A 26825-nucleotide genomic window follows, 5' to 3' on the forward strand; every position below is an offset into this window, starting at 1 on the left:
GGTTGAAGTTGGAAGATGAAGGAATCGGAGAATAACTAAACTAAAATGGACAGTGCACGTAAGGTGAGGAGGCAGCTGGTGAACATTGTGAAGTTTTTGGCAGGAAAAATGGAACAATTTTACAAAGTGAGTGACTACACAATGATGAGGTAAAGGAAGATTGCGGGGCCCTTGTACATGAATCACAGGAAGTTAGCATGTAGGTTTAGGAAGTGATTAACAAATGGAATATTAGCCTTTAATTGAAGGAGATGAAGTGTTAAAGTTGGGTGCTGCAAATGTGTAGGGCATTGGTGAGACCACATCAAGAATAGTGCCCACTGATTCAGATTCCTTATTAAAAGAGGGATACACATGTATTCAAGGCAGTTTCAAACAAGGTCCACTTCAAGTCATAGAGTCATTGAGATGTACAGCAAGGAAACAGACTCTTCCGTCCAGCTCATCCTAACTGATTCCTAAATAAATCTCTCTATATCCCAAATCCCTCTAAACTCTTCCTATTTATAAACCCATCCAGATGCTTGACCACTTCCTCTGGCAGCTCATTCCATACACACAGCACCCTCAGCATGAAATGTTGCCTCTTAGGTCCATTATCTTTCCCCTCTTACCTTAAATCTATGCCCTCTAGTTTTGGACTCCCCACCCCAAGGAAAAAACCTTGCCTATTTACCCTATTTGCTCATGATTTTATAAACCTCTCTAAGGTCATCTCTCTGTCTCCAACTCTCCAGGGAAACAGCCGCAGCCTATTTTGCCTTTCCCTGTAGCTCAAACCCTCCAACCCTGGAAACATTGTTGTGAATCTTTTCTGAACCTTTTCAAATTTCACAACATTACTTTGCTGATTCCGAAGCTAAATGATTTGTCTAATGAGGTAAGCTTGATTAGAGATTAGAAGATTAAGAAGTGACACTGTTTCCTTCGGGGGGAGTCTAGAACAAAGGGCACAATTCAAGAAATAGATGAAGATGACCTACTTTAGCAGAGATTCATGAATCTTTGGAATTCTTGCCCCTAGAGAGCAATGGAGGATGAGCCACTGAATATACTCAGGGCTGAGTTAGATTTTTGATTGGAAAAGGAATCAACGGTTATTGGGGAGTGGGTGAAGAGAGTCAGGAAAGTGGAACATAGCAGCAGGATAGACCATTTGGCCCTCTGAACCCGTTTTCACCATTCAATAAGGTTGTGGATGGTCTGGTTTTGGGCTCAACACATTTTATCTGTCTGCCACATCACCCTCGACTCACTTGTTTGTCAACATTCCATCTATCTTCACCTTAAATAAAATCAATAATTGAGGAAAAAGCAAGGAGCTGTGGATGCTGGAAATCTGGAACGAAAACAGAAGTTGCCAGATGAGTTCAGTGGGTCAGGCAGAGACTGTGGGGAGAAAGTGGAGTTCATGCTTCCAAAACATAGACTGTGCTTTCTCTCCATGGATGCTGCTAGACCTGCTGAGTTTCTCCAGCAATTTCTAATTTGTTTCAGTAACTTAGCCTCCTCCACTGATTTCTGCATAAGAGAATTCCACAGTTTAACAACTTCAGAGAGAAAATAAAATCTCATCTCTTTCTTAAAAGAGCAACATCTTTTTCTTAATATCCTTATCCTTAACATCCTAGTTTAATTCACATTCTCCCAGTATCGACTCTGTCTAGTCCCCTTAGGTTCTTTCTGTTTTAATGAGATCTTTCACTCTTCTGAACTCCAATGGGTGAAAGGACAACTTGCCCACCCTTACTTCACTTGAAAAGGCCTTCATCCCAGGAATGAGTTGTATGAATCTTCTCTGATTTGTTTCTTAAACAAGTATCTGTTTTGTTTCAAATAAGGAGTCCAAAACAGTATTCTAGATATGGTCTCATAAAGGCCTGTCCAGCTGCATTAAAACTTCCCATTTTTATGTTCCATTCCCCTTGCAATAAATAACATGTTCCACTCTCTACTTATATTCTGTCATTACAGTAAAAACTTCACAAAAGTGCTAGGGAAAAAGAGTCTTTTAGGAAGGTGGAATAGCAGGAAATTGGTATGAGCAAAAAGATATTACTGGTGCAGTTAGTGACACTGGATGTTGATAAATCTCCAGGGTCTGACCAGAATACTAAAGAAGATGCCAGGCAAATAGTGGATGCATTGGCTGTCATCTTCTAGCATGCTGTAGATTCTGGAGCAGTGCTGACTGATTAGGTTGTTACAGATTTAGCCTGTTATTTAAAAAAGGGGGCGGGAGAGAACTGGGAATTACTGACCAAAATCTGTACTGGTCTAGCCATATGTGGCTACAAGAGCAGGTCAGAGGCTTGGAATCCCGTGGTGAGTAACTCACCTCCTGACACCCCAAAGTCTATCCACCGTCTACAAGGCACAAGTCAGAAGTGCGATGGAATACTCCCAACTTGCCCTGGATGGGTCCAGCTCCAACAACACTCAAGAAGCTCAATACCATTCAGGACAAAGCAGCCTATTTGATTGGCACCACATCCGCAAACATTCACTCCCTCCATCGCTGATGCTCAGCAGCAGCAGTGTGCACTATTCACAAGATACACTGCAGAAATTCACCAAGGCTTCTTAGACAGCACCTTCCTAAACCAGGGCCATTTTCATCTAAAAGGACAAAGGCAGCTGATACATGGGAACACCGGTACCTGCAAGTTCCCCTCCAAGCCACTCACAATCCTGACTTGCAAATATATCACTGTCCCTTCACTGGTTCTGGGTCAAAAACTTGGAACTCTCTCCCTAATGACATTGTGGGTATTTCGCATGAACTGTAGCTGTTCAATGGGCAGTGCACCACCACCTTCTCAAGGACAACTTGGGATGACAATAAATGTTACCAGAGTCAGCAACACTGACACCTCATGAATGAGTAAAAAAAGTAAGGAAAATGCTAGATGTGATAAATACATGTATAATGATGATAACAATCTGATTAGACACAGTCAGCATTGTATTGTGAATGGGAAATCATGTCTGATTAACCTTACAAAGTTTTTTAAAAAGATATAACTCATAGAAGTGATAAAAGAAGTGTTGATGGTCATAGTATACTTAGATTTTCAGAAGGCTTGAGATAAAGCTCCCTGCTGGAGGCTGATTAGAAACATTTAAAGCTCATGGAACAGGTGGTGATGTGCAGAGATTGTGTAATGATTGGTTAACAGACAGAAAACAAAACCTCTGAATAAATGTGTCTTTTTCACATTGCTGAGCTGTGACTGGTGGAGCACTCTAGGATTGGAAGGTAAACTAACATTTTGTCATTGACTTAGTTTAGTTATAACCACACAATTAAAGTAAAATGTACGATTCTATTGTTCTCGACAGTAGCCAATATAGTTTGTATTACTTTAGCAATACGCTTAGCCTCATCTGAAGGAAATGCATCATGGGATTGTGAACAGAGTGAAGACAGTAACCGAAAATAAATCAAAGTGCAGCAGATGCTAGAAATCTGAAGCAAAATCAGAAATTGCTGGAGAAATTCAGCAGGTCTAGCAGCATATGCGGATCAGAAAACAGTGTTAATATTTTGGGGGACAGTGACCCTTCTTCAGAACAGGGCTTTCAGATGGGTCACTGGACCTAGAACCTAAACTTTGCTTTTTCTCTGCATAGATGCTGCCAGACCTGACGAGTTTCTCTAGCAATTTGTTGAAGGCAGTACTCTAATGTATTCAAGTTACGGCTACAAGGCCAAGGGACTCTTGTTTAGCTCATTCCCATTTCATGACTGTGAGAACATGCAATCTTCAATGCCAAAGAAAACAAAGTTAATATACTCCCAACCATTTACCCTTACTGAGAGATTATGACCATGACTGTATTTCTCAATTGGTGTGTTCTCATTTGCTTTAGAAGTGAGACAATTCTAGATGACCAAAGCTATTCTTTGGACGAGATGTATCCTTTGTATTAGTTACTGAACTTTGTAAAATTTGTAATGGTATAGTTATTGAGACGACATATTGAAGAATATTTCACATCCTGCACAATTTGTTATTGTATTTTGTGACCTTCTGCACTAGTTCTTTTTATATAGTTTTGAAATTGTAAGGAAGCATTTTATACAATATGTTTTGCTTTTAAATAAAGGTTATTCAAGAGAAATGAAGGAGTTTAGATCCATACTTGCAAGGGTTTAGAAGGATGAGAGGAGATTGGATTGAAGTGTATAAGATGCTAAAGGGGTTGATGTAGAAAGGGTGTCCTTCAAGGGAAAACAATCCAAGAAGAGTGGTCTTGGATAAGGGGTGGCAGATTAAAAACAGAAATGAGGAGGAGTTACTTCTCTCAAAGGGCCATAAATCTGTGCAATTCATTACTCCAGAGCGCGATCAAGACTGGGACACTGAATAAATTTAAGGAGGAGACAGTCAGATTTTTAACTAGTAATGGGTTGAAGTCAAGATGAGATCAGCCATGATCAGATTAAATGGTGGAACAAGCTCGAGGGGCTACTCCTGCTTCTAGTTCTTGTGTTCCAAACTAACATAAACTCTTTCCAAGCTCTAAAACACAGCAGAAACAATAACAAAAATCAGCTAACAGAACAAAGTCTGAGCTTTGCCAATGAAGTGAGAATTGAGACATGAGTGTTCCTCACTGGATTCTGTTTGTATGCTCCTCCCTTTTCTCCAACAAAGCACATTTCAATCTGTCCAAACGTCACAAGGAGATAATAAACAGACTGCTGTGAATCATAGGGGCACACAGATAATTGATAAATTAAACTAATTAGCAACAAGCCTTGCCTAACCTAGGCTAATCAGCATGTAATGCTGTAATTGATTACACTGTGGTTGTGGCTTGGCAAGAGTTAATAAGTAACAGCCTCTGTGACCGGGTGAGCAAGATGGTTGGCAATGATATTACCCTGCCATCCAAGCTAGAAGGTCCTCGAGACTTTGCAGAAAGTCTAGAGACCGAGTCTCCTAAGTTGAATCAGAAGGTAAAGGTGTTGCCCTGCTTTAAAATATACTATTTGTAACCAAGGGACAGAGGTTGAGGAGTTTTAGTGAATTCCATGCTCAATATCTACAATGGCTGCAGCAAAAATACATCAGACACTTTGACCAACTACACTGGTACTGGCTAGGCCCCACACTCAAGAGTTAAGGCAGACCAAATGGACTTTCTCATCTGTCCATAATTCCCACTATCCAATCTTTCAAAAACAGGTTCCTCCTCACCTTTACAAATGTAGGGCTTCATATCATCGACATCAGGAACAGTGTGTAGACGAGGGACAGGGAGTGGAGGTCTGCTCATAATCTCTTGACGATTGTCATCATCTGGCACGGTATTGTACACGCCTGCCTCTTCCATTTCACCAGGGCCATCACAGTCCACAGACTTGTCATTATTCCCTGCAATAACCATTGTTTAAACACAAATTAAATTGCGCCTCAGAATCTGGGGCCAAACTCCATTGAACAATGGAACATTGTATCGGGTGGCATAACTCTGAGACTAGGAAAAACCCACATCTGTATTGGATGATTGGTCCCATTCCATCCAGAGTGTCAGCTACACATAGGTTTGGTACTGCTGGGCACCAGTCAGAGCTCCCCCAGTCTCCTCATGGCTGGATGAAGACAAGGCTGTGTGGATCAGTGACATCTTTCTTGGCAGAACTGCCACATTCTCTAGCCTCAATGGAGATGAATCAGTCAGGTTGGTGTCAGCTACCATGGAAGGAACTGAAGCAAAAAAAAATGGCCCACCTTGCAGGAATTTCCTCAGTATGCAATCAGTCGTGGACCCAAAACTATCTGGAACTCGAGTAGATGCATGGGCTGTTCCCATCAGGTTTGACATTGGCTCATCTGCAAGCAAAGTTTATTGAAATGTCACCCTCCAAAATCAAATTGAAACCCCTTAAGGGCACAATGTAATCTCCTACTACTGACAGGTTAATCCATCAATTTAGATATTTATATAGATTTTCCTACAGAAAGCACAAGTATTAAAATTACCTCTTTGTTCATGCGCACTGCTAGAATTACAAAGAAAAACAAATTATGTTTCTAATTATCTATGGCAGCCAGTATGCTACACTGAAATTGTTAATGCTTTATATAATGGCGTTTATTTTGCTCATTCATTGCTTTGCATTTTAAGGTTCAGTTGGAATGGGCCAGTGATTAATCCTGAAAGCTCTGGGACACCAGGTGCCCAGTGTTATCCTGGGCAGTGACTTGTTCAATGTGTGTTTTCACTGTGACTCACAGGTGCTGTCCATAACCCCTGTCGGAGGCAGTATTTCCATCATTGACTCGTAGATGTCCTCATCGCAGCCAGGGTTTAAGGTGCATTTCATCAGGATGTCTTTGGACACAGTTGCCATGGACTCATACAGGTCTTCGTCCCCTTCCCCTTCAATGTCACCGCACAGCTCCTCTTTGAGATGAGTCTTCAGCATGTCGGCTGTCTCCTGAAAAGAGCAATTGAGACAATCAGCATGAATCCCCAAAGAGCAGGGGGACTCCAAAACAACGCTGCCCACTGAACTGAGAGATGGCATGTGGGATAGACAGGAACATTTAGGGGGCAGTGGTTCTGGAAACAGCATTCCCACACTCAGGGACCACTCTCAGAGTCTGCAGCTATTTAGGGCCACTAAGGATCCACTTACAGGACAAATCAGGTTGGCATCAAAATTTAAAAACACAAACAAAAACTGTGGATGATGGGAATCAGAAACAAAAACAGAAATTGCTGGAAAAGCTCAGCAAGTCTGGCAGCATCTGCGGAGGGAAATCAGAGTTAACGCCCAGTGACCCTTCCTCAAAACTGATGGTAACTAGGAAAAACGTTGTTCTTTTTATGCAGAAGATAGGGTGGGGAGAGAGGGTAATGAATAGATGATAGGTGGAGATTTTGAAGTAGATGTTCAGCCATTAGATCATAGAACATGGCATCCTACGTCACTGAACTGTTCAGCATGAGCTTCAATAATAAAACCACTGCATCTTCCTCCTGACTTCCTTTGCATTTCAGAAGGAGATGTATACGTTTCTACCCACTTCCCCCTCCCCCGAGCAAACAGCTGCTTCGAGGGGACCGTGTGGTGGTACAGGCAGTCTGGGTGTACTTGAAGGATCTCATAGGTAGTGCCCTTCTCACCACCAGCCGAGCGATGTCTTGGTGCTTGTTGGAAAGTTATGAAGGATAGGTGATAGGGAATAGTCTGACTACTGGAAGCATCGCATGGCACTGAGACCAGTCTCATCCTTCTCAACACCTGGGACAGGGAGAACCTCAATGTGTAGTGACACGTGGTGTTTTCATACCTAGGTCTACACACAGCTTGATGCAGCTGCAAACAAAGGAGGCCATCAGGATGAGGGCAACATTGGGTATGTTCTTGCGCGCCGCCACCCCCCCACCCGACCCCACTTATCCAGAGCTCTGTACGTGGAGTCCCTGCAGATACAGTTCATCTCAGACTTCCAGATGAAATAGAAAATGGCTTCAGGGATTTAGCCAGATCTGCACAATATACAACAACAGAGAGTTCCTGACACCTGATGATTGGGTTTTTATCTGCAATGGAGAGGGAGTGGTGCTCCCAAAAGCCCAATTTCTGCCTCACCTTGGCAATACATCCCTCTCAAGTTTTTGCACATGTCCTGACCCCATGAACCATGTTCCCAGCACCTCCAGTTAATCTGTCCTCTCGGCCATGTTCCCAAAGAACTTGGCTGTGCTTTTGTTTTGATTTTCCTTGGCCCCCAAGACCAGTCCGAAGTGGTTGTGATGCTCACGAGTCTGCGCTCTGACAGTGGATCCGAACAGAAAACGGCGACGTCATCCATGGACAGGGAGGCTTTGACCTACTGACCTCTGCTGCCTGGAATAGTCCCCTCTCTCAGGCTCACATCCTTCCTGATGGGCTCAGCAAATGGCTCTATACAACACACAAACAAGGCAACAGAGAGAGTGGGCAGCCCTGCCTGACTCCGGATCTGGTCGGGAAGCTTTCCGATTCCCACCCATTGATTGAGACTGTGCTAACCATGTTGATGCAGAGCAGTTGGATCCAACTCAGGTTCCCACCCTAAAGCCTGTTTTGGAGAGCATGTCCCACGTTAGGTGTGCGATATCCTGTCAAAGGCCTTGTCCTGGTCCAGGCTGATGAGGTAGGCCTCCATCCCCGTGTCCTGCAGGTTGGTGATCATATCCCTGAGGAGCACGAGGCTCTCAGAGATCGTCCTGCATGGTACAGCACAGGTTTGGTTGGGTTTAATCACTGATCCCTGAGCAGACCTTATCTGGTTGGCGATGACCTTTGGACAGGATTTTGTAACCTGCGTTCAGCAATGATATTGACTGCTAATTTTTAATTTCCTCCCTCTTCTCCTTCTGCTTGTAGATGAGGGTCATGATACCTTTCCTCATGGATTCGCTCGTGGTACCTGACAGGAGCATACTGTCAAACACCTCCAGCAGGTCCTGGCCAATCAAGTCCCACAGAGCTGAATACAACTCGGCTGGTAAGCCATCACTTCTGGGAGTTTTATTCTTTTCTCAGGACTGGAGGGCCTTGGTCACCAGCCTGTCCTTTGTACTGTTGTCTAAGACCTCCATGATAGAGGACAGGAATGACTGGGAGGCCGCACTGTCTGGGGGTGGGCTTCGTGTCATACAATCTGGCAGCAAAGAATTTACTGATCCTCAGGGTGATTCATCAGAGATTTATTATAGAATCCCTACAGTGTGGAAACAGGTCATTGAGCCCAACAAATCCACACTGACCCTCCGAAGAGTATCCCACCCAGAACCATTTCTCCTACCCTATTACTCTACATTTCCCTGACTAATGCACCTAAGCTATACATCCCTGAACACTGTGGGGAATTTAGCACAACCAATTCACCTAACCTGCATATCTTTGGACTGTGGTAGGAAACTGGAGCACCTGGAGGAAATCCATGCAGACACAGGAAGAATGTGCAAACTCTAGCACTCCAAAAGTTTCTGAATAAATCTGTTGGACTATAACCTGTTGTGTGATTTTTAACTTTGAGATCTACTTTATCCCCTGGCAGATAAGTATGTGGCACTCCCTCAACTTTGTGAATCACCTGCCTGACTTCTGTGCTAAAATCTCTGGAATCTGGCTTGAACCCACAGCCTTCTGACTCAGAATGAGTATTACCACAACACGGCCACAACTAACACAAGCGTGGGCAGTGAGGGAGCTGACTGTGCAGAGATGAATCAATATTTTGAGATTTATAATCAGTCTAAAGCTGAGGATGAGTAAATGATCGTCATGATACCTGGTATGTAGGAGTTGGGGTGAATGCGTTCAACTTCTACAGCTATTCCCATATTTCAAGGTGGCATTAGTGGCTCAGTGGTTAGCACCGGGTTTGATTCCACTTTTGGGTGACTATCTGTATGACGTCTGCACATTCTTCTGTGCATTAGTTTCCTCCCACAGTGCACTGTTAGGTGGATTGGCTATGCTCAATCCAAATAGCCCAATGGGCTCCATGACATGCTGTTCCAAAACCCAGTTTTGTACACAATCCTGGAATTCCTCCTCTACAGCTGAAAATGTGTTGCTTATGAAAATGTGAAGGGCTTATGCCCGAAATGTCGATTCTCCTGTTTCTTGGATGCTGCCTGACCTGCTGCGCTTTTCCAGCAACACATTTTCAGCTCTGATCTCCAGCATCTGCAGTCCTCACTTATTCCTCCTCTACAGCTGATTACTGCAGCTTTCAAGAACCCAGTCAGTATGAATGGAAGTTGCCAGTTATTATTGTAATATCCATGTCACATGCACTTCTACTTCCTAATCTTTACCATAACCAACTATTGTAGCATCAATGTGGACTTTAACAGTTTCCTCATTTCCCCTTCCCCCACCTCACCTATCTTCTTTTCTACCTATCCATTCCACCCTCCTCTCTGGCCTATCACCTTCATTCCCTCCCCCACTCACCTATTGTACTCTGTGTTACTTTCTCCCCACCCCCACCCTCCTCTCATTTATCTCTCCACCCTTCATGTACTCTGCATGTATTCCTGATGAAGGGCTTTTGCCTGAAACGTCAATTTTACTGCTCCTCGGATGCTGCCTGAACTGCTGTGCTTTTCCAGCACCACTAATCCAGAATCTGGTTTCCAGCACCTGCAGTCATTGTTTTTCCTGTCACAGTTTGGTAGCCGATGAATTCCTGTCTGCTGTTTCTTAGCTCTAACCAAACTGATTCTACAACTTGATCCTTCGATTGAAGATTTGATCTTGGTAATCTACTGATCTCATCCCTTGTTAGAAGCATGACCCCACTTCTTTCTTCTTTATGTCTATTTCACATTGAGGCTTCAAGTCAGATTCCAGAGATTTGAGCGCAACATCCAATGGCTCTGACCATTTCTTGATATTAAAGGGAGTGAATCAAATTGGTTAAGACTGGCATTCTATCTGTATTACAACAGTGTTTTCAGGATATATATTCCGTCTACTCACCCAGTTTCGGTTTGAAAGAATCTAAGCTATTTTCCTGAATCATCACTTGTAGAGTTCCACATTCTTAAAAACACTGAGTAAAAACACTCAGAGTTGGAATATGTTAGTAATCATCCTGTATTTAGTTTTGAATCCTGTCACTGCTTATAGAATTCTATGACGATTACATCATGAAAGCAGGCTATTCAGCCCATTGCATCTCTGCCAGCTCCCTGCAAGAGCAACTAACATTCTCTTTGCCCTTTAGATCAGTATTGTATTGCATTATGTCACTGCTAGCTATATTCCCCAGCTTTGCGGCTTTGGCAAATTACTTCAATAGAGGTACTTATTCAAGTACTTGTTCACTTCATGTGTGTCAATGATGACTAACAGTGGCTCCCAGGACTGATCTCAGTGAAAAATGAGTTTCTACATTCCACCAAGCTGAATGATTACCCCCGTATTGGCATGAGTTATCAGTTTAGTTTTCATGAGTGACCATTAATTATTGGTTAGTGTCTCCAAAAGTAGGTCAGATATTAGAAATACTGCGGGGATTAACTCACCTCCTGACTCCCCATAACATGTCCTTCATCTACAAGAAACAAGTCATGAGTGTGATGAAATACTCCCCATTTATCTGGATGGGTGCAGGTCCAACAACACTCAAGAAGTTTGACACCATTCAGGTCAAAACATCCCACTTGATTGGCACAAACATCCATTCCTTCCACCACTTTTGAACTTTGCACTGCAAAAATTCACCAAGGCTCCTTAGACAGCACCTCCCAAACCCATGCCTTCATCACTTAGAATGACACAGGCGTCAGATACATGTGAACACCACCACCTTCAAGTTATCCTCTAAGCCACTCACTGACTTGGAAGTATATTACCATTTCCTTCATTGTCACCAGGTCAAACTTCTGAACACCCTTCGTAATGCTATTGAGGGTCTATCAACGCCAAATGGACTGTAGCAGTAGTTCAAGTAGGCAGTTACCACCAGCTTCTCAAGGACAACTGGGAGTGGCAACTAGGATGACGAGATACTTGTTTGGAATTGTTAACCTGGGCAAATCAGGAAAGCCCTGGCTGACCAATATAACCAGGATACACGCGGGTGTTTTCTTTCTTCCTGGTGGTGGGAATTGAATAAAGATTCGTGCACCTTGTATCTTTCACTGTGTCTCACACCTGCACACACACAACATGGGTGCTGAGGAATAAATAAGCACTTCCATGGTTAGGCAGTAGTTTGAGATTTTTTGGGAAAAAAATATAACCAGGAGACAAGGTGGTATTTGGGATTTGTCTGCATTTCCTTGAAAACTGGTTGCATGGAAGGGTTTGAGGTTTGGCCGAACCGTCCCTTTCCCCCTGTAAATTGTTGTTTCTTGCAAAGTGCTGCGTATTGTTCATTGTTGACTGTTGGTTTGTATATTGTACAGTTTGATACAACTGCTCTTTCACTCAGATGAAGAGTCACTGGACACAAAACATTAACTCCACTTTCTTCCCAGAACTGCTGAGTTTCTCCAACAATTTCTGTTGTTGTTGCTCTTTCACATGTCCCAGCACATCAGGCTGAATGATCTCTTTCTTTGCTGTTAGGGTCTTTTCAAAAATACGGTGGTGCCCGGGGTGGTTGGGTGGTATCAGTGATTCAAAATAAAGTTGTTGGTCGTGAGGTGGGTTTGGGGCTGAAATACTCTGACAGCATGTTCATGGTAGGAAGCCTTGACCTCCACCTAAACTGCAGTGTTTGAGGAACACAGCATGCCTTACCACATATTCATCCATGAATTGCCGGAGGTCTCTGAATCCATTCTTCTCTGCCATGTTGTTTGGATAATCCCCATGTCTGTTGGCCACACTGTAAGCCTGCAACGCTCCTGGACACTGCAGAAGTAGGGCAGTCAGGTTCTTCAAACCATACATGGCTGCAAAGTGAAGCAGCGTCGGGAGCTCTTCATCTCGCTGAGCTGTGTGAATAATAAAGGCTTCATCAGCACATTGACCCTCACTAGGCCTCATGCCATTTTAGAAGCAGATCTACAGCCTGCCTTTCAGTTTTATTCTTTCACTGAATGTGTGTGTGGGTGTGTGTATGTTGCTGGAAAGGCCAGCATAATACAGCCCATCCTGAATTCGCAATCCTGGATTTCTCTCCCCCCCCCGCCCACCAAGGATATTGTTGGCCTATCTACTGCAGTGGTTCAAGAAGCAAGTAGGGATGGGCAATAAATTTTGCCCTATCAGAGAGGCTCACCTCCAATGAGCAAACCTTTTAAAAAAATGGACTGAGGGGCTTGCTAGGCTTTTTCAGAGGGTAGTTAAAAGTCAGCTACATTGCTGTAAGCTTGGAGTTGGCCAGACCAGGTAATGATGGCAGATTTCCTTCCCTCAAGGACAGCAGCAAACCCATTGGCTTTTGTGACAACTGAAAATAGCTTCTTGGAACTTCATATTAGTGAGGCTGCTTTCCAGTTCCAGACATATTGATTAATCTTAAATTCTACCTTCTGTTGTTGTAGGATTTGAATCTATCTCCCAAGGACATTAGCCTAAGTCTCTGGATAATTAATCCAGTGACATTAGAACAATATCATCACCGTCTTCCCCAATTAATCCAATGCATATTGCCCAATCGTGTTTTTGTAATGTCCTTATAGTGGTGTTCTGCAACATTCCATACTGGGACCTCTGCTGTTTGTGATATATAAATGACTTAGATGAAAATGTAGATGGGTGGGTTAGTAAGTTTGCAGATGATACAAAGATTGGTGGAGTTGTGGATAGTGTAGAAGGTTGTCAAAGGATATAATTGGATATAGTTCAGTTGTAGATATGAGCTGAGAAATGGCAGATGGAGTTTAATCCAGATAAGTGTGAGGTGTTGCACTTTGGGAGATCAAATGTTGGGGAAAAATATACAGTTAATGGTAGGACTTTAAACAGCATTGATGTACAGAAGGATCTTGGGGTTCAAGTCCATAGCTTCCTGAAAATGGATAGTGTGGTAAAGAAGGTGTATGGTATGCTTGCTTTTATTGGTCGGGGAATTGAATACAAGAGTCAGGATGTCATGTTGCAACTTTCTAAGACTTTGGTTAGGCCACACTGAGAGTGTTGCGTTCAGTTCTGGTGGCCACAATGCAGGAAGGATGTGGAGGCATTGGAGAGGGTGCAAAAGAGATTTACCAGGATGCTGCCTGGATTAGAAGGTATGAGCTATAAGGAGAGGCTAGAAAAATTCAGGATATTTTCTCTTAAGCAGTTGAGGGAAGACTCGATAGAAGTCTATAAAAGTTTGATAGGCACAGATAGGGTTGACATTCAGACTATTTTCCCAGAGTTGGAATGTCCAATACTAGGGGGACATGCACTTAAGGTGAGAGGGGGAAAAGTTCAAAGGAGATGTGAAGGGCAATTTTCTACACAGAGAGTGGTAGGAGTCTGGAACGTACTGCCAAGGGTGGTGGTGGAGGCAGTTACGACAGAGAAATTGAAGGGACTTTTAGATAAGTACATGAATATGCAAGGAATGGAGGGATATGGACCAAGAGCAGGTAGAAGGGCTTAGTTTCATTTGGCATCATGTTCGGCACAAAATCATGGGCCAAAGGGCCCGTTCTTGTGCTGTACAGCTCCATATTCTATGTTGAATTGGCCCACATGCTCAACAGTCTTTGGGGGAAGCGAAAGAGAATTCTATATTTCCACCACCCTGTGTGTGAAGATCATCCATGAACAGCCTGACTCCAATATCAACATTATGCCCCCTCATTGTTGATTCTCTCACCAGAGGGAATAATTTCTGGATGTACCCTGTGCCATCAACTTAGCAGTTTAATGATAGAATGAAATGAATGAGGTATATTGTCACATCTACTCACATGAGTAGAATGAAAAGTTTACAGGTCACTACTTAAGGCGCCATGTTAGGTACAAGGCTACCTGGGTACAGATTCTTGAGTATCAATCTTTAGGGATAAATAAAGAAATAAAAAGTCCAGCATTACAAGCCTTCAAAGGTACAAAATCAAAACAATAAATCTGAAAAATAAAGAAATAAAAAGTTCAAAATAACAGTCCTTCCAAGGTAATAAAATAAAGAGAATTTAAGACATTTCACAATTTAAATCAGACCACATCTCGATTTGAGGGGATTTTGTGAGCTATTTAGATGTGAGTAGCTCATACTTGGTCTTAGCTGGTCCCCAGTGAGTGTATTCCCTCCACCTCCTTCGTTTCACTGGTTTGGCATCTGTTGGGTCTGGCGATGCTGAATGTTGAAACTGCAACTACAGCCAATTTAAAAAGAAGCCATTTGACGGAACTATCCAGTCCTTTCAGATATTCAGGTCTGGACTTGCTCCTTCAAGGTGATCCCATCTCTTGTCTGGCGGTGCCTGGCCATGTATTATCAGAGTGAGGTCGTTATGGAGGAGGTGCTTGGAGTCAGGACCACTGCTTCCTGAAGCAGGGCACAGGTAGAAATGGAAGGGGGCCAACACAAAGGTGGCAAGTTGGAAGATCACTTTCAAGGCCAAGGACATCAGCCCAGCTCTGCACATGACCTTTGGGCAGACTATCTCTCACCTCCACCACCAAATGCACCCTTCTATTCCTCAGTGCCCCTGAGCTCCAAGAAAAGATGTCTAATGGCTGCAGTAAATTACACCAATCACTTGTAATGTTCTACCCATTCCCCCAGTCAATAGATAGAATATTGGGACGCTTTGAAATGCTCATGGAACTGTCAAATGAAACAAATGGAATGAGGTTTAAATTTCATTTGAAAAAAATATAATCCAGGCCAGACAACTGTGAAAATAAAACAAAATAGCCATTCAAAAACCTCCTCAGAAAATAGTTCTATCAGGAACTTATAAATCAGTCACTCAAAACGGAGCTCACAGCCCTTTTAACAGTTTTACCAGCAGCCTCTATTCAAATGAATCCATTTGTGGATCTGATGCTCAGTGAATTATTGATAATTAAACTGTATTGCTCATAACACAGGTTCCAGGCCTGAATACAGTAGAGGCTTTGAAGTAATGGAGCAATGCTTCAAAGGATTAAAGGATAGCTGACCTGTTAATCAACGAAAAGATCAAAGTGCAAGATGCAATTGGTATCCCTGTTCATTACGGAAGGGAACTTTATCTATTGGATAATGTACTGTAATACATCTGAAAACTCATACAAGTTCAAAATGTTGGTCAATTTAATGATAACTTACTACTTCTAAATAAATCAAAAATCACAGTATTACAAATATTTTTAACTTGGCACACACCATTACACTATAATATTGTGAAGACAGCAAATTAATTTCCAGCTTCCACAATGTTCCCGACTCCAGAACAGAGGTCCCGTATGGCTCACGGTGCTTGAGATGCCGTCAGTATGTCACTTACCAAAACAGATTTGATTCCATGAAACTATTGAGGGGTGGGTCTAAAACGCAATGGAGCCAGCCAGGCTAGGACTTCTGTGTGTGGGTTTACTACGCAAACCCTCGTCCTGTGTTACTAACAATAATCGGCGGTAGAAATCGGGGAGGAGCACAGAATCCTAGAATTGGGTCCAGCCACTGTCTTTAAAGCCCACTCAATTCCATTCTAACATGGACAGTCATCAGAATCCAGCTTCCAGACTCGAACTGAGCCATGGGTGTGTTTAACACTCAATCCCCTCAGGAGTCTGGAAGTAACTTCAAATACTCACTTGTTGATAGATCATCCTCTTCTAACTGGTTAATTCCAAATATATGCAGTCCATTAGATGGCATGTTTCTCCTCAGTGACTCTGTCAGTAGTTTGTCCAGTGTTTCTCTGTTATACGGTACAATATGGAAAGCCTGTGGACAGGAAACACAAAGGGATTTATACTTCAGAGGTGCATCAGTGATAAGTGTTAATCAGTTACAGTTGTTTTTTTCTCTGAGTTCTTTAATCGGGGGGGCGGGATTTCAGCATTTGTTGCTCATCCCTAATTGCTGTTGGAATCCTCATTTCACAGGATAGTGAAAGAGTCAATCACATTACTGTGGATCTGGAGTCATGTGTAGGCCAGACCTGGTAATGATGACAGTTTCCTTCCCTGAAGGAAGTTTGTGAACCAGATGGGTGTTTGCATCAATCAACAATGGTTTCATGGTCATCGTTCAACTCTTACTTCCATATTTTTATTGAATTCAAATTCTACCATCTGCCATGACAGGATTTGAACCCAGGTTTCCAGAGCATTACCAGGGTTGCAGGATTAATACTTCAGCGATAACATCACTAGGCTATCACCTGCTTAAATGTTTTGGATTTAAGGAATATAACATCTGACATCCAAACTGGCATGTTGAAGGGTGTAATGCTGGTGTAGATCAGATTGTAGAGCTAAATTTAATGTTTACTATCCTTGGGTTGAATTTTCCTTGCAGTAAACATGGGAGTAAGCATTCATCCCCTCACATTTGAGCTAGGCTTTGTCTCCATTTGAGTAAACTCATTTAATGTCCTGTTCCCTTCCTCTTCATTAAACAATTCTGTCAAACAAACATCGCAATTGTCTGCACAAAAACTGTTCAGATTTCAAACTGAAACAGCTTAAAAATGTGTTCCGTTATCAGGAAGGAGATTTTGAGGTAGTGGTAACCAACGTTTCCTCAAGTGGGAGGTTCAGCGCACACCAACTGGAAACTAACTCTGTGGAAAAACAATTAGAAGGAACATGGTGGTAACATTACTAGGTGAACACACCAGAGTCAAATGTTGTGGAGATAAATTAGTTCAAATCCTATCAAAGCAACTGATGACACTTCAGTTCTGAAATCTGGAAATTTATATCAACAATGGCGACCACAAGAATTGTCAAAACCCAAGGAATCATTTCAAAATTAGACTTGCTGTGACCAACTGAGGGGAGTGGGTTGAATAACCAAGGGCAGCCTGTCATTCCTACACAATGGGAACCGCTGATTTGAGGAATCCCATCTGGAATCACACTAGATAGGAGAATGCTGCCCAGGGACTGGTCATAATAAGTAGTATACAGAGTTACCACCATCTGCAATACACCCACACCACAGCAAAAAAATTTAAAATAGAATAGAACATTAGAAGTCATTAAGAAAAGAATTAAACCTGGTGAAATGGTCAAATGGTATTGAGGAATAAAAGGAGGAGGAGGCCATTCAGCCCCCAAACCTATTCAGTTAGATCATGGTTGACGTGCATCTTAACTCCATCTCCCCGTCTCTGCTCTTCATCACTTAACACATTTGCCGAACAAAACATCCATTCATCTCAGTTTTGAAATTTTCTATTGATTTAGTCTCAATAGCTTCTGGGTGAGGGAGTTCCAGATTCTCACTCCCTTTGCATCACATGGTGCTTCCTGACATTAATCTGAACAGTTGAACTTCACATCATAGGTTAAGTCTCATGGTTTTGAACTCCCCCAACAAAGGTTCTCTCTACCTCCCCTATGAAATCATTTCATTATCATTAGGACTGCAATTGGATCATCCCTTAATCTTCTCTACTCCAAAAAATGTATTTTATTCATAAAGCTTGCATAATAAATACTTGACAAATCATTTGCAATTGATAGAATTAACAACTAAATCTAACTTGGTTTTATACAATGTGTTTCTCGCTTTTGTTATTCAATACAACTGTAATAATCTTAATATTTACGTTATACATTCCATGTCAGACACACAACCAAAGGGCAAACCATTTTAAATTGAAAATTACAGAAAGTATGATAGAAATAAGCTTTTTCTCCCTGCAGCATGTTCCACTCTGAAATGTCTCAACATTCATGATCTTCACAGTGTATGTTAAAGCAGCCCAAACGGTTCCGCAGTTCCTTGTCCCTCAGCGTGTGATGGTTGAAGATCCAAGTCAACAACCTTTTTGTATTGCACCTTTGTGACACCCGTCCCAAGCTTTACTACTTTCTTCAACACATAGTCCTGCATTTTACAATCTGCTGCAAGCCTCACTTATCTCGCCCTGTAATTTAGCTATTTTAGGATAGTACCATTCTGGTGAATGTGTGCTGTCTCTTTCCAAGGTCACTATATCCTTCCTATGCTATGATGCCCAGAACTGACTGCAGCAATCCAGATGCAGTCTGACCAGACATGCATAATCTCAGACCAAAACTTCCACCTCATGCCATTTTTGTTCTCGGCTAACATTCCACTAAACTTTTCAATTATTGTTCACCAATACTCGTACTTGAATCTCTAACTCTCTCATTATTCCTACTCCTCATTATTTAGAAACACTTTCTTCTCTACATGTCTGAGGTCCAAAGTGAATGACTTCACACTTGCCCACACTGAAGCATTGAGGATGTTCTGACCAGTTGTCCATCCTTGTTCTGAAAGATCAGAAACAATACAGAGAGGATCAAAGAATCCAGACAGTGTGGAAGCAGGCCATTTGGCCCATTAAGTCCACAACAACCTTCTTAAGAGCATCTCACCCAGACCCAACCCCCTACCCTATCCCCTGTAACCCTGCATTTCCCATGGCTGATCCACATAGCCTGCACATCCCTGGACACTATGGACCATTTAGGATGGCCAATCCACCTAACTTGCACATCTTTGGACTGTGGGAGGAAACCGGAGCATACCCACACAGACACGGGGAGAATATGCAAACTCCACACAAACTCCACACACACATGCAAAACCACACCCAGGTCCCTAGTGCTGTGAGGCAGCAGTGTTAACCACTGATTCACCGCGGTGCCCAAGGATGGAGAGACATCCACTGCCAAATTGAAATTAATGGAGCAAAAAATTCTGAAAGCCTGAAAATACAAGTAATATAAGCAGGAAAAGACTATTCAGCTTGCTGTGTCATTCTGTAAAATCATAGCTGACTTTGAACATCCAGTCTACTTTCCCACCCACTCCCTATGTACCTTGATTCCCCGAAAATCCAAAAATTGGAATACTCCAGCCTTAAATATATTCAATAATGGTATCTTCTCAACACTCTGGGATAGACAATTCCAAAGATTCACAATCCTCTGAGCTGTTTATTTCTTCCCTTCTGGTGCCAAACCCCGACACTGTGCCCCTTGTTAGCGGGAACCATCTCTCAGAGTATACTGTGTCAATCGCCTTCACAACCTTTTAAATAGAACAAAAAGCTGCAGATGCTGGAAATCTGCAAAAAACAAACCCAGAAATCACTGAAGAAACTCCGCCAGGACTGGCAGCATCAGTGGAGAGAAAGCAGAGTTAATGTTATATATATTATATAATATGTATAATTGGTAATAATACCACCCTTTTTAAACTTTAATTCAAACTTGATTGTGACCCTTGGAGGAGTGGGATAAAGAAATTTAGGTCACTCCTCCTAATTAGATTTTGACACAATACCAAAGACGCCAACAGTGGTTCATATATATATAACTCTAAGGGTTAATCTCCTTGGCTCTCTCAATCACTCAGATTAGATACTTCCTCCGTCTGCTTCCTTGCCTGGTACTTCTCCCTTTTGAAGGCTGCTCTCCCATTTCCATTTCTTCTCTTCCTTTATTCTAACTTCAACAGCATGCTCCTGTAACCACAGACTCCTACACAGAGCTTCATCATTAGAACCATGGACACCCAACCGCAAGTTTATTCTTTTGCCTTTCTTGTGAATTTTATATTCAAGGTTAATTTCTGACATCCACTGACTTTGTCTGCTCCCAGATCCAACTTAGCCACAGGGTTAGATACAGAGTAAAGCTCTCTATCCCCATCCAACACTCCCAGTACAGGGACAGCACAAGGTTAGCTCCAAAGTAAAGCTCTTCTTACACTTTAAATGGAAAGGTCCATCCGTACTGTTGACCATCAAACATTCCCAGGACAGGGACAGCACCAGATTAGCTGTAGAATGAAGTTCCCTCTACTCTTTAAACTGAAATTAAACTGTCCCCAATAAACCTTCCAGGACAGGTACAGAGTGGGTTTAAGTACAGAGAAAAGCCCCTCTACCTTGTCACCTAGGACAGGTACAGCACAGGGTTAGATACAGAGAAAAGCTCCCTCTACATTGTCACCTTGGACAGGTACAGCACAGGGTTAGATACAGAAAAAAACCTCCTCTACATTGTTGCCTAGGACAGGTACAGCACAGGGTTAGATACAGAGAAAAGCCTCCTCTATGTTGTTGCCTAGGACAGGTACAGCACAGGGTTAGGTACAGAGAAAAGCTTCCTCTATGTTGTTGCCTAGGACAGGTACAGCACAGGGTTAGATACAGAAAAAAGCCTCCTCTACGTTGTCACCTAGGACAAGTACAGCACAGGGTTAGATACAGAGAAAAGCTCTCTCTGCATTGTCTCATTTAACACTTGGGTGAAGTTGCAGCTCAGGTTAACTGGAAAGTTTCTTTGACAATGTCACAACCTCACGTGACTCGACTGAATCAATGTTATATTTCTTCCATTCCCCTCATCAATTCCCCACTCTCATTAAATTTATGGCAAAGCTGAGATTGCCAACAGGAAATTATTTTTCACATTTTAGACCCTTACAGCCACTAGGTGTTGAGACTTTGTTCTGAAACTCTAAACTCGAAACAATAGATTTGAACCTAAAATCAAGGAAAGCAGCTATATTTACACGTTAGAAAGCCAATGTCAGTGGATCAAAGTACAAGTTACTACCTTCCTCCATTCTAGATACAAAATTGCAGATGCCAAAATATAAATTCAACCAATTGTAGTCATTGTCCTGTCTAACAACATGTTCTATCCAATCACAGCCAGTTCAACCACAGACTCCATCTAAACAAATCTCACTGCATTTCATTTTTACTTTTATAATACTCTAATGACAGTACCTATTTCAATTCCTCAGAAATGAGTTAATCTTTGGACTATAGACTGATATATAATATAAAACTATTTGACAGGGCTTTGAATTAGCCCTATTCTCCTACTCTTTCCCTGTTTCCTGCAAATAATTAATTATTTATCTGATTTCCTTTCCAAGTCAGTGTTCAATTTGCTTCTAACAATCTTTCAAGCAGTGCATTTCGCCACGTAAAAATAATTCACATCCCGGCTTTTAGTCCTTTAATTTTATTTTTTTTATTCTTCTGCTGATCAGGAACAATTTCACTTTACATATCCTGGATATTTTTCAATTCAACCTGTTCAGAGATGTTACTATACACCTCTGAAGCAGATGGAACTTGGACGCAGGCTTCCTGGTCGAGAGGTAGGGACATTACCATGCAGCGCTAGTGCCCCTCTTATCTACTCCATCAACCTGCTCAGCATTTGAACCTGTCCTAAATCACCCCTCAACTTCCTCTGCTCATGAAAATTGACACCTCCTTTGCTAGTCATTCAACTTAAACCCTGTATTTTACAGTAAGTCTTCACTGCACCCTCTCTTCCTGGGGTGGAGTTGATTTTGGAGCTCAGTGTAACCAGTTTACAGGTGCTGCAAATGACTTACCTGGCACATAAATTCCACAGGATTGACAGCATTCCTCAGAAGGTTTTCAATTTCTTCCATGTCAGTGTAATAAACTAGAGTTGCTGAGCTTACTTTCAAATCCCCTGAGTATATAGTGAGTGTAATCAATCCTGAAGGCATGTCTGTGAAATACAAGGCAAAGGTGTTAGATATTCCATCATCGAAGATAACGTCACACCATCCCTAATATCTGTATTGTTAAATCTGATAACACAATGTCATCTCTACCTGCATTAACACTCAGATCAGATCAGCCATGATGTTAATGGCAAATAGCAGAACAGGCTCAAGGAGCCAAATGTCCTTTTCCTGTCCCTAACTCGGGTGATCACATATTCGATAGATCTTTCATTACCATTCTGAGATTTGAGTGTTTACTAATTTTGGATGCACTCCTCTGAACTTGAATATACTTGATTAACAGCAGAGCCTCTTACATTTGCCAAGTAGGTTTGTTTGTATCGAAATCAGGGCATTTTATAAAGGGATTGGTCAGATCTGAGCAGGAATTTGGGGAGGGTGGTTAGTGCCAGTATACAGGGAGGCACAGCAAGAATGTTCTGAGGAGGTGGAATTTTCATGAAGATGGTAATTGTAAAGCTGCACCCTCCCATGGCTGTGGGCAGAAACTGGACTGGTGTAACTCCAACAGTGAGTTGGCAGAGAAATTAGCGAATGCAACCAATGGTTGCAAAGTCCATTGTAAACAATAACACAGGGAAATTGCTGCCTGATGATGTTATAGAGTCATAAAGATCTACGGCAAAGAAAAAGGGCCTATCGAGTCTACTTCAATCAAAAACAACCATCGAACTATTTTAATCCCACTTTCCAAAATTTGGCCTGTAGTTTTGGTATCCAAATACACATCTAAATAACTCTTAAATGTTATGAGGGTTTCAGCCTCTACCATCCTTCAGACAGTGAGTTCCAGATTCCCACCACTCTCCGGGTTTTTCCTCACATTCCCTCTAAACTTTCTGCCCCTTATCTTAATCTATCCCCCTCCCTTTATCACCGATCCCTCCAGCCAGGCGAAATGTTTCTTCCTATCTATCCTCATAATTAATGCATCTTAATGACATCCCCCCTAAATTTCCTCTGCTCTAAGGAAATCAACCCGTCTGTACAATCTCTCTTTCTAACTGAAACACTTGCCATGAGGAATGAGCTGTAGTTCAGAGCTGGTTGACAGTCCCATTCCTTCTCAGTTTGTCTATGTAAATCCCAGCTTGATAAAGAACAGGATGCAAATGGCTAGGCTAGTGCATGAGAGATGTTTTGCAAATGGATCCGTGGCACATGCTGATGATTGAAAAGTTTGAAAAAATTGAGACACTTGTTAACTTGACTTAATGTCAGTTACTCATTTCTCATTGGTGTTTTTGGGGATTCATTCCTTCTTCTGATGTGATTATCAATCCATCTAAAGGAGTTACACACAAAAATGCTACCTCACACATCACACTGGAAAAATGTGGAATTAAAAGTCTAATGATGATTATAAATCCATTGTCGATTGTTGAGAAAAACCCACCTGGTTCACAAATGTCCTTTAGGGAAGGAACCTGCCATCCATACCTGGTCTGGGCTGACATGTGACTCCAGACCCACAGCAATGTGACTGACTCATAACTGCTCTCTGGGCAATTAGAGATGGGTAATAAATGCTGCCTAACCAGTGATAGTGATTGGTAGAAATTGGGTCTTAAATTATCAAATATAAACCAACAAATAAACAATTCCCAAAGGGAATAAACAGGATAATATTGATAAAATGGCACTCCAACTAAGAAAATGTTTCCACCATGGCAACTGGTGAAATTTTAAGTTAAATTAAAATGTTTGGAAGTGAAAGTTGATCTCGGTGTTGGTGAGTGTAAAACAATTGTCAATTGTTGTAACTTCCTATCCAGTTATTGATGTCCTTTAGGGAAGGAAATCTACCGACCTTACTTGGTCTGGGCTGCGTATGACTCCAGACCTACAACAATGTGACTGATTCCGAATTATCCTTTGAAGTGGCCTAGTGAGCCACTCAGCTAAAGGGCAATTAAGGGTGGGCAATAAAATGGAGCAAGCCCAGCCAGTGACGTCCCACCCCTCATGAATGATTTTAAAAAATGCAATATGAATGTGGCAGCTACAAGTGCATAATCCAAACATCTGTAACAGGTAAACAATGACAAGTGACAGACTGCGGAGTAAAGAAACAAACATTGTAAGTTTGGGAGAGGGAATTGCAAGTGAACAATGTCTTTCACTTCCCTTTGAGGACAGTAGAGTGTGGAACTCTTGTCTATAGAGTTTAACCAGGGTCTCGTAAACAGGCCAAGTCTCTCACGGAACTTCATTCAACAAAATCATCAGACATTGATTACAGAATGGGAAGCAGAAAGCCCAAGATTGGTTTATGATCCATCAAGGGGCCTTATCTGAGCAGAGTTAAATGTTGGATATGAAATGAAGGGAGAGAAAGTTCTTTTGCTCGAGGGGTACCTCAAAATTATTTACTGGTATTTCCCAGCACCTGTCTTCATCCGCTCTGTGACTAATCTAGTCTGACAGGCAGAAGGGAATTCCCTCTCCAAGGGTAGTTTGGATAGCCGTTTAAGAAGGAAGATCAACATCACCTTCTCAAGGACAACTAAGGATGGGCAATAAAATGTAGCAAGCCTGCAATGTCCATATCCTGTGATTGAATGAAATAAAAAAATAAATCCACTGCGAACATGGACTCTGGTCCATGTCTCATTGCCATCTAGGTGCTTGTAGGCATGGGAGGAGAAACCTGTCACCTTCCTGGCATAAATCCTGGAGAAAAAAATAAGGGCCAGGTGGGTAAGGCTGGGTTAGGCCTCACCATCCATATTTTCTGCCCAGCTCCAGAAGACCCACATTTGATTTTGGACAAGATCACCGAGGAGAATCCTAATCTAAATCTGTTGCGATTCTGAGCAAAGAGCAATAAACAAAAACTACAGATACCAAAAATCTGAAATGAAAGCTGGGCATGGCAGAAAGCTGCGAGTTCAATTCACAGCCTGGATGTGGGGGTTGGTTAGCTCAGTTGGATGGATGGCTGACTGGCTTGCAGTACAGAGCACTGCCAACAGCATGGGTTCCATTCCTGCACTGGCTGAAGTGACGATGAAGGATTCTCCTTCTCAACCTCTCCCCTCACCTCAGGTTAAAAAACTACTTGCTACATCTGTCCAATGAAAGAACAGCCCTCTGGTCAGGTAGGAATGTGGCAAATTTCCCTTTATGATTCTGTTTCCCCTTTGTTCCACTCAAAAACAACCTTGTCAGCCAAATGCTCCCAGACCTGCTGAATTCAGAGGACAGTGGGTCAGATTGGAGTCACATGTAGTCTTCACCAGGTAACAGATTGTAGTTTCTCTTCACTGAACAGTATTTGCAAAGAGATAAGTTGGGTTATCTTTCTAACAGCAAACCTACAGCTATTATGAATTATTTATTGAATTCAATGTAATGCAATGCTGGGATGCGATTGCAAACCCACATCTTGCTCATTTACATCAAAAACCTTTCAACTGTCTTCCCAGATGAATCATGAGAAAGCAATTGATGGATGTAACTCCTGCCACTCAGGAGGGCATTGATTAATTGGTGGACAATATATGAAATCTCTGGGGTATTGGAAAACTGCACATTTGACAGGTTAGGATTTCTGATCAGGGAAATGGGCACTGAGTGGCAGTGTCCCAACTCTCAACAAAGGGTTGTTCCTGTCCTAAAGTGGAAACTCTCCCCTATATACTTACCATTTAGAAATTAAAACTGCTGAGTTTCAATCTCCTGATTTTGTTTATACAATTGACATTCTGGACATGTTCAAGTAAAGATGCCAGAATACCAACAAAAAACAAGACACTTGAAACGAAAACTGCTCAAGCTTGTACAGGCATGATGGGCTGAATGGCCTCCTTCTGTGATTTTATTTACATAAAGGCTGAGGCATTTTATTGAAAGAGTTTAATGATGCAGTTATTTGGGATGTACATTTTTTTGAGACAGTTTTTACAAGTTTCCAGTCAGAAATTGGACAACAGGAGAAGTGAATGAGGAACTGGGTGACAGCAGGACAGAATTGGACCTCTGTCCACTCAAGACAAGGTTCCTGCTCACAGAGCTGACTCCTACCTGGTGCTTGTGCAGATAATGTGTACTCATTGACAAACATGGCTGGAACACGAACAGCAGCCTTCACACCGAACGTAAAGTCAATTTCACATTTGACTTTGGTGTCCAGTTTGACCTTCAGAATAATAAAAATCTGCTGTGGGGTCTGAAATTAAACATAGAAAGATATCGAACATTTAGCATATTGTAGCAACACTAGTGAACCTTCCAATAGCAATGGATCCACGTGCAACATTCTATCCAGCCACATTTTTAAAAAGCTATATAATTATAATAATTAAAAGTAATAAAAGTAAAATGCTGGAGATTCTGGAAGTCTAAAATAATATTGCCAGCTCCAATAATTTGTTCTCTTGGAATAAGAAAATAGGTTTCTCTCTTTCTATAATCTATTTCCATCTTTACTTCTTTCTCTCTCATTCTTCCTGTGTGCCTACCTCTGTGGTATTTGTCCTGATTACTGGTATCTCATGGTAGTGCCTGATGGTATATGGCACAGGGTAAGGGTTATTGGAGGTAGATTGCTGTCTCCAATCATCCTTTTCAGTGCTGAGTCTAAGGCCTGTCTGATGATCAGTGGTAGAGGATACAACCATGGTGAGACTGAACAGAAGAGGCAGTTGTCTTGGTTACGAGCATGACCAAGTACAACACTATCAG

At 42.1% G+C, this 26825-nt stretch overlaps 1 protein-coding gene across 3 annotated transcripts in view; it reads right to left on the reverse strand.

Moving 5' to 3' along the window:
- pik3ap1 (phosphoinositide-3-kinase adaptor protein 1) overlaps positions 1-26825 on the reverse strand; it is a 102087-nt gene that overhangs the window by 26832 nt on the left and 48430 nt on the right. For all 3 annotated transcript variants that reach the window (XM_060854279.1, XM_060854280.1, XM_060854278.1), the window contains exons 4-10: positions 26166-26310; positions 21978-22120; positions 16220-16352; positions 12272-12468; positions 6247-6451; positions 5742-5843; positions 5208-5384 (exon numbers count right to left, since the gene is read on the reverse strand). In XM_060854279.1, coding sequence (XP_060710262.1) covers positions 5208-5384; positions 5742-5843; positions 6247-6451; positions 12272-12468; positions 16220-16352; positions 21978-22120; positions 26166-26310 — 1102 coding nt within the window. The remainder of the gene's footprint in view (positions 1-5207; positions 5385-5741; positions 5844-6246; positions 6452-12271; positions 12469-16219; positions 16353-21977; positions 22121-26165; positions 26311-26825) is intronic.

Source organism: Hemiscyllium ocellatum, chromosome 43 (genome assembly GCF_020745735.1).
Source record: "Hemiscyllium ocellatum isolate sHemOce1 chromosome 43, sHemOce1.pat.X.cur, whole genome shotgun sequence".
Lineage (NCBI taxonomy): Eukaryota > Metazoa > Chordata > Chondrichthyes > Orectolobiformes > Hemiscylliidae > Hemiscyllium > Hemiscyllium ocellatum.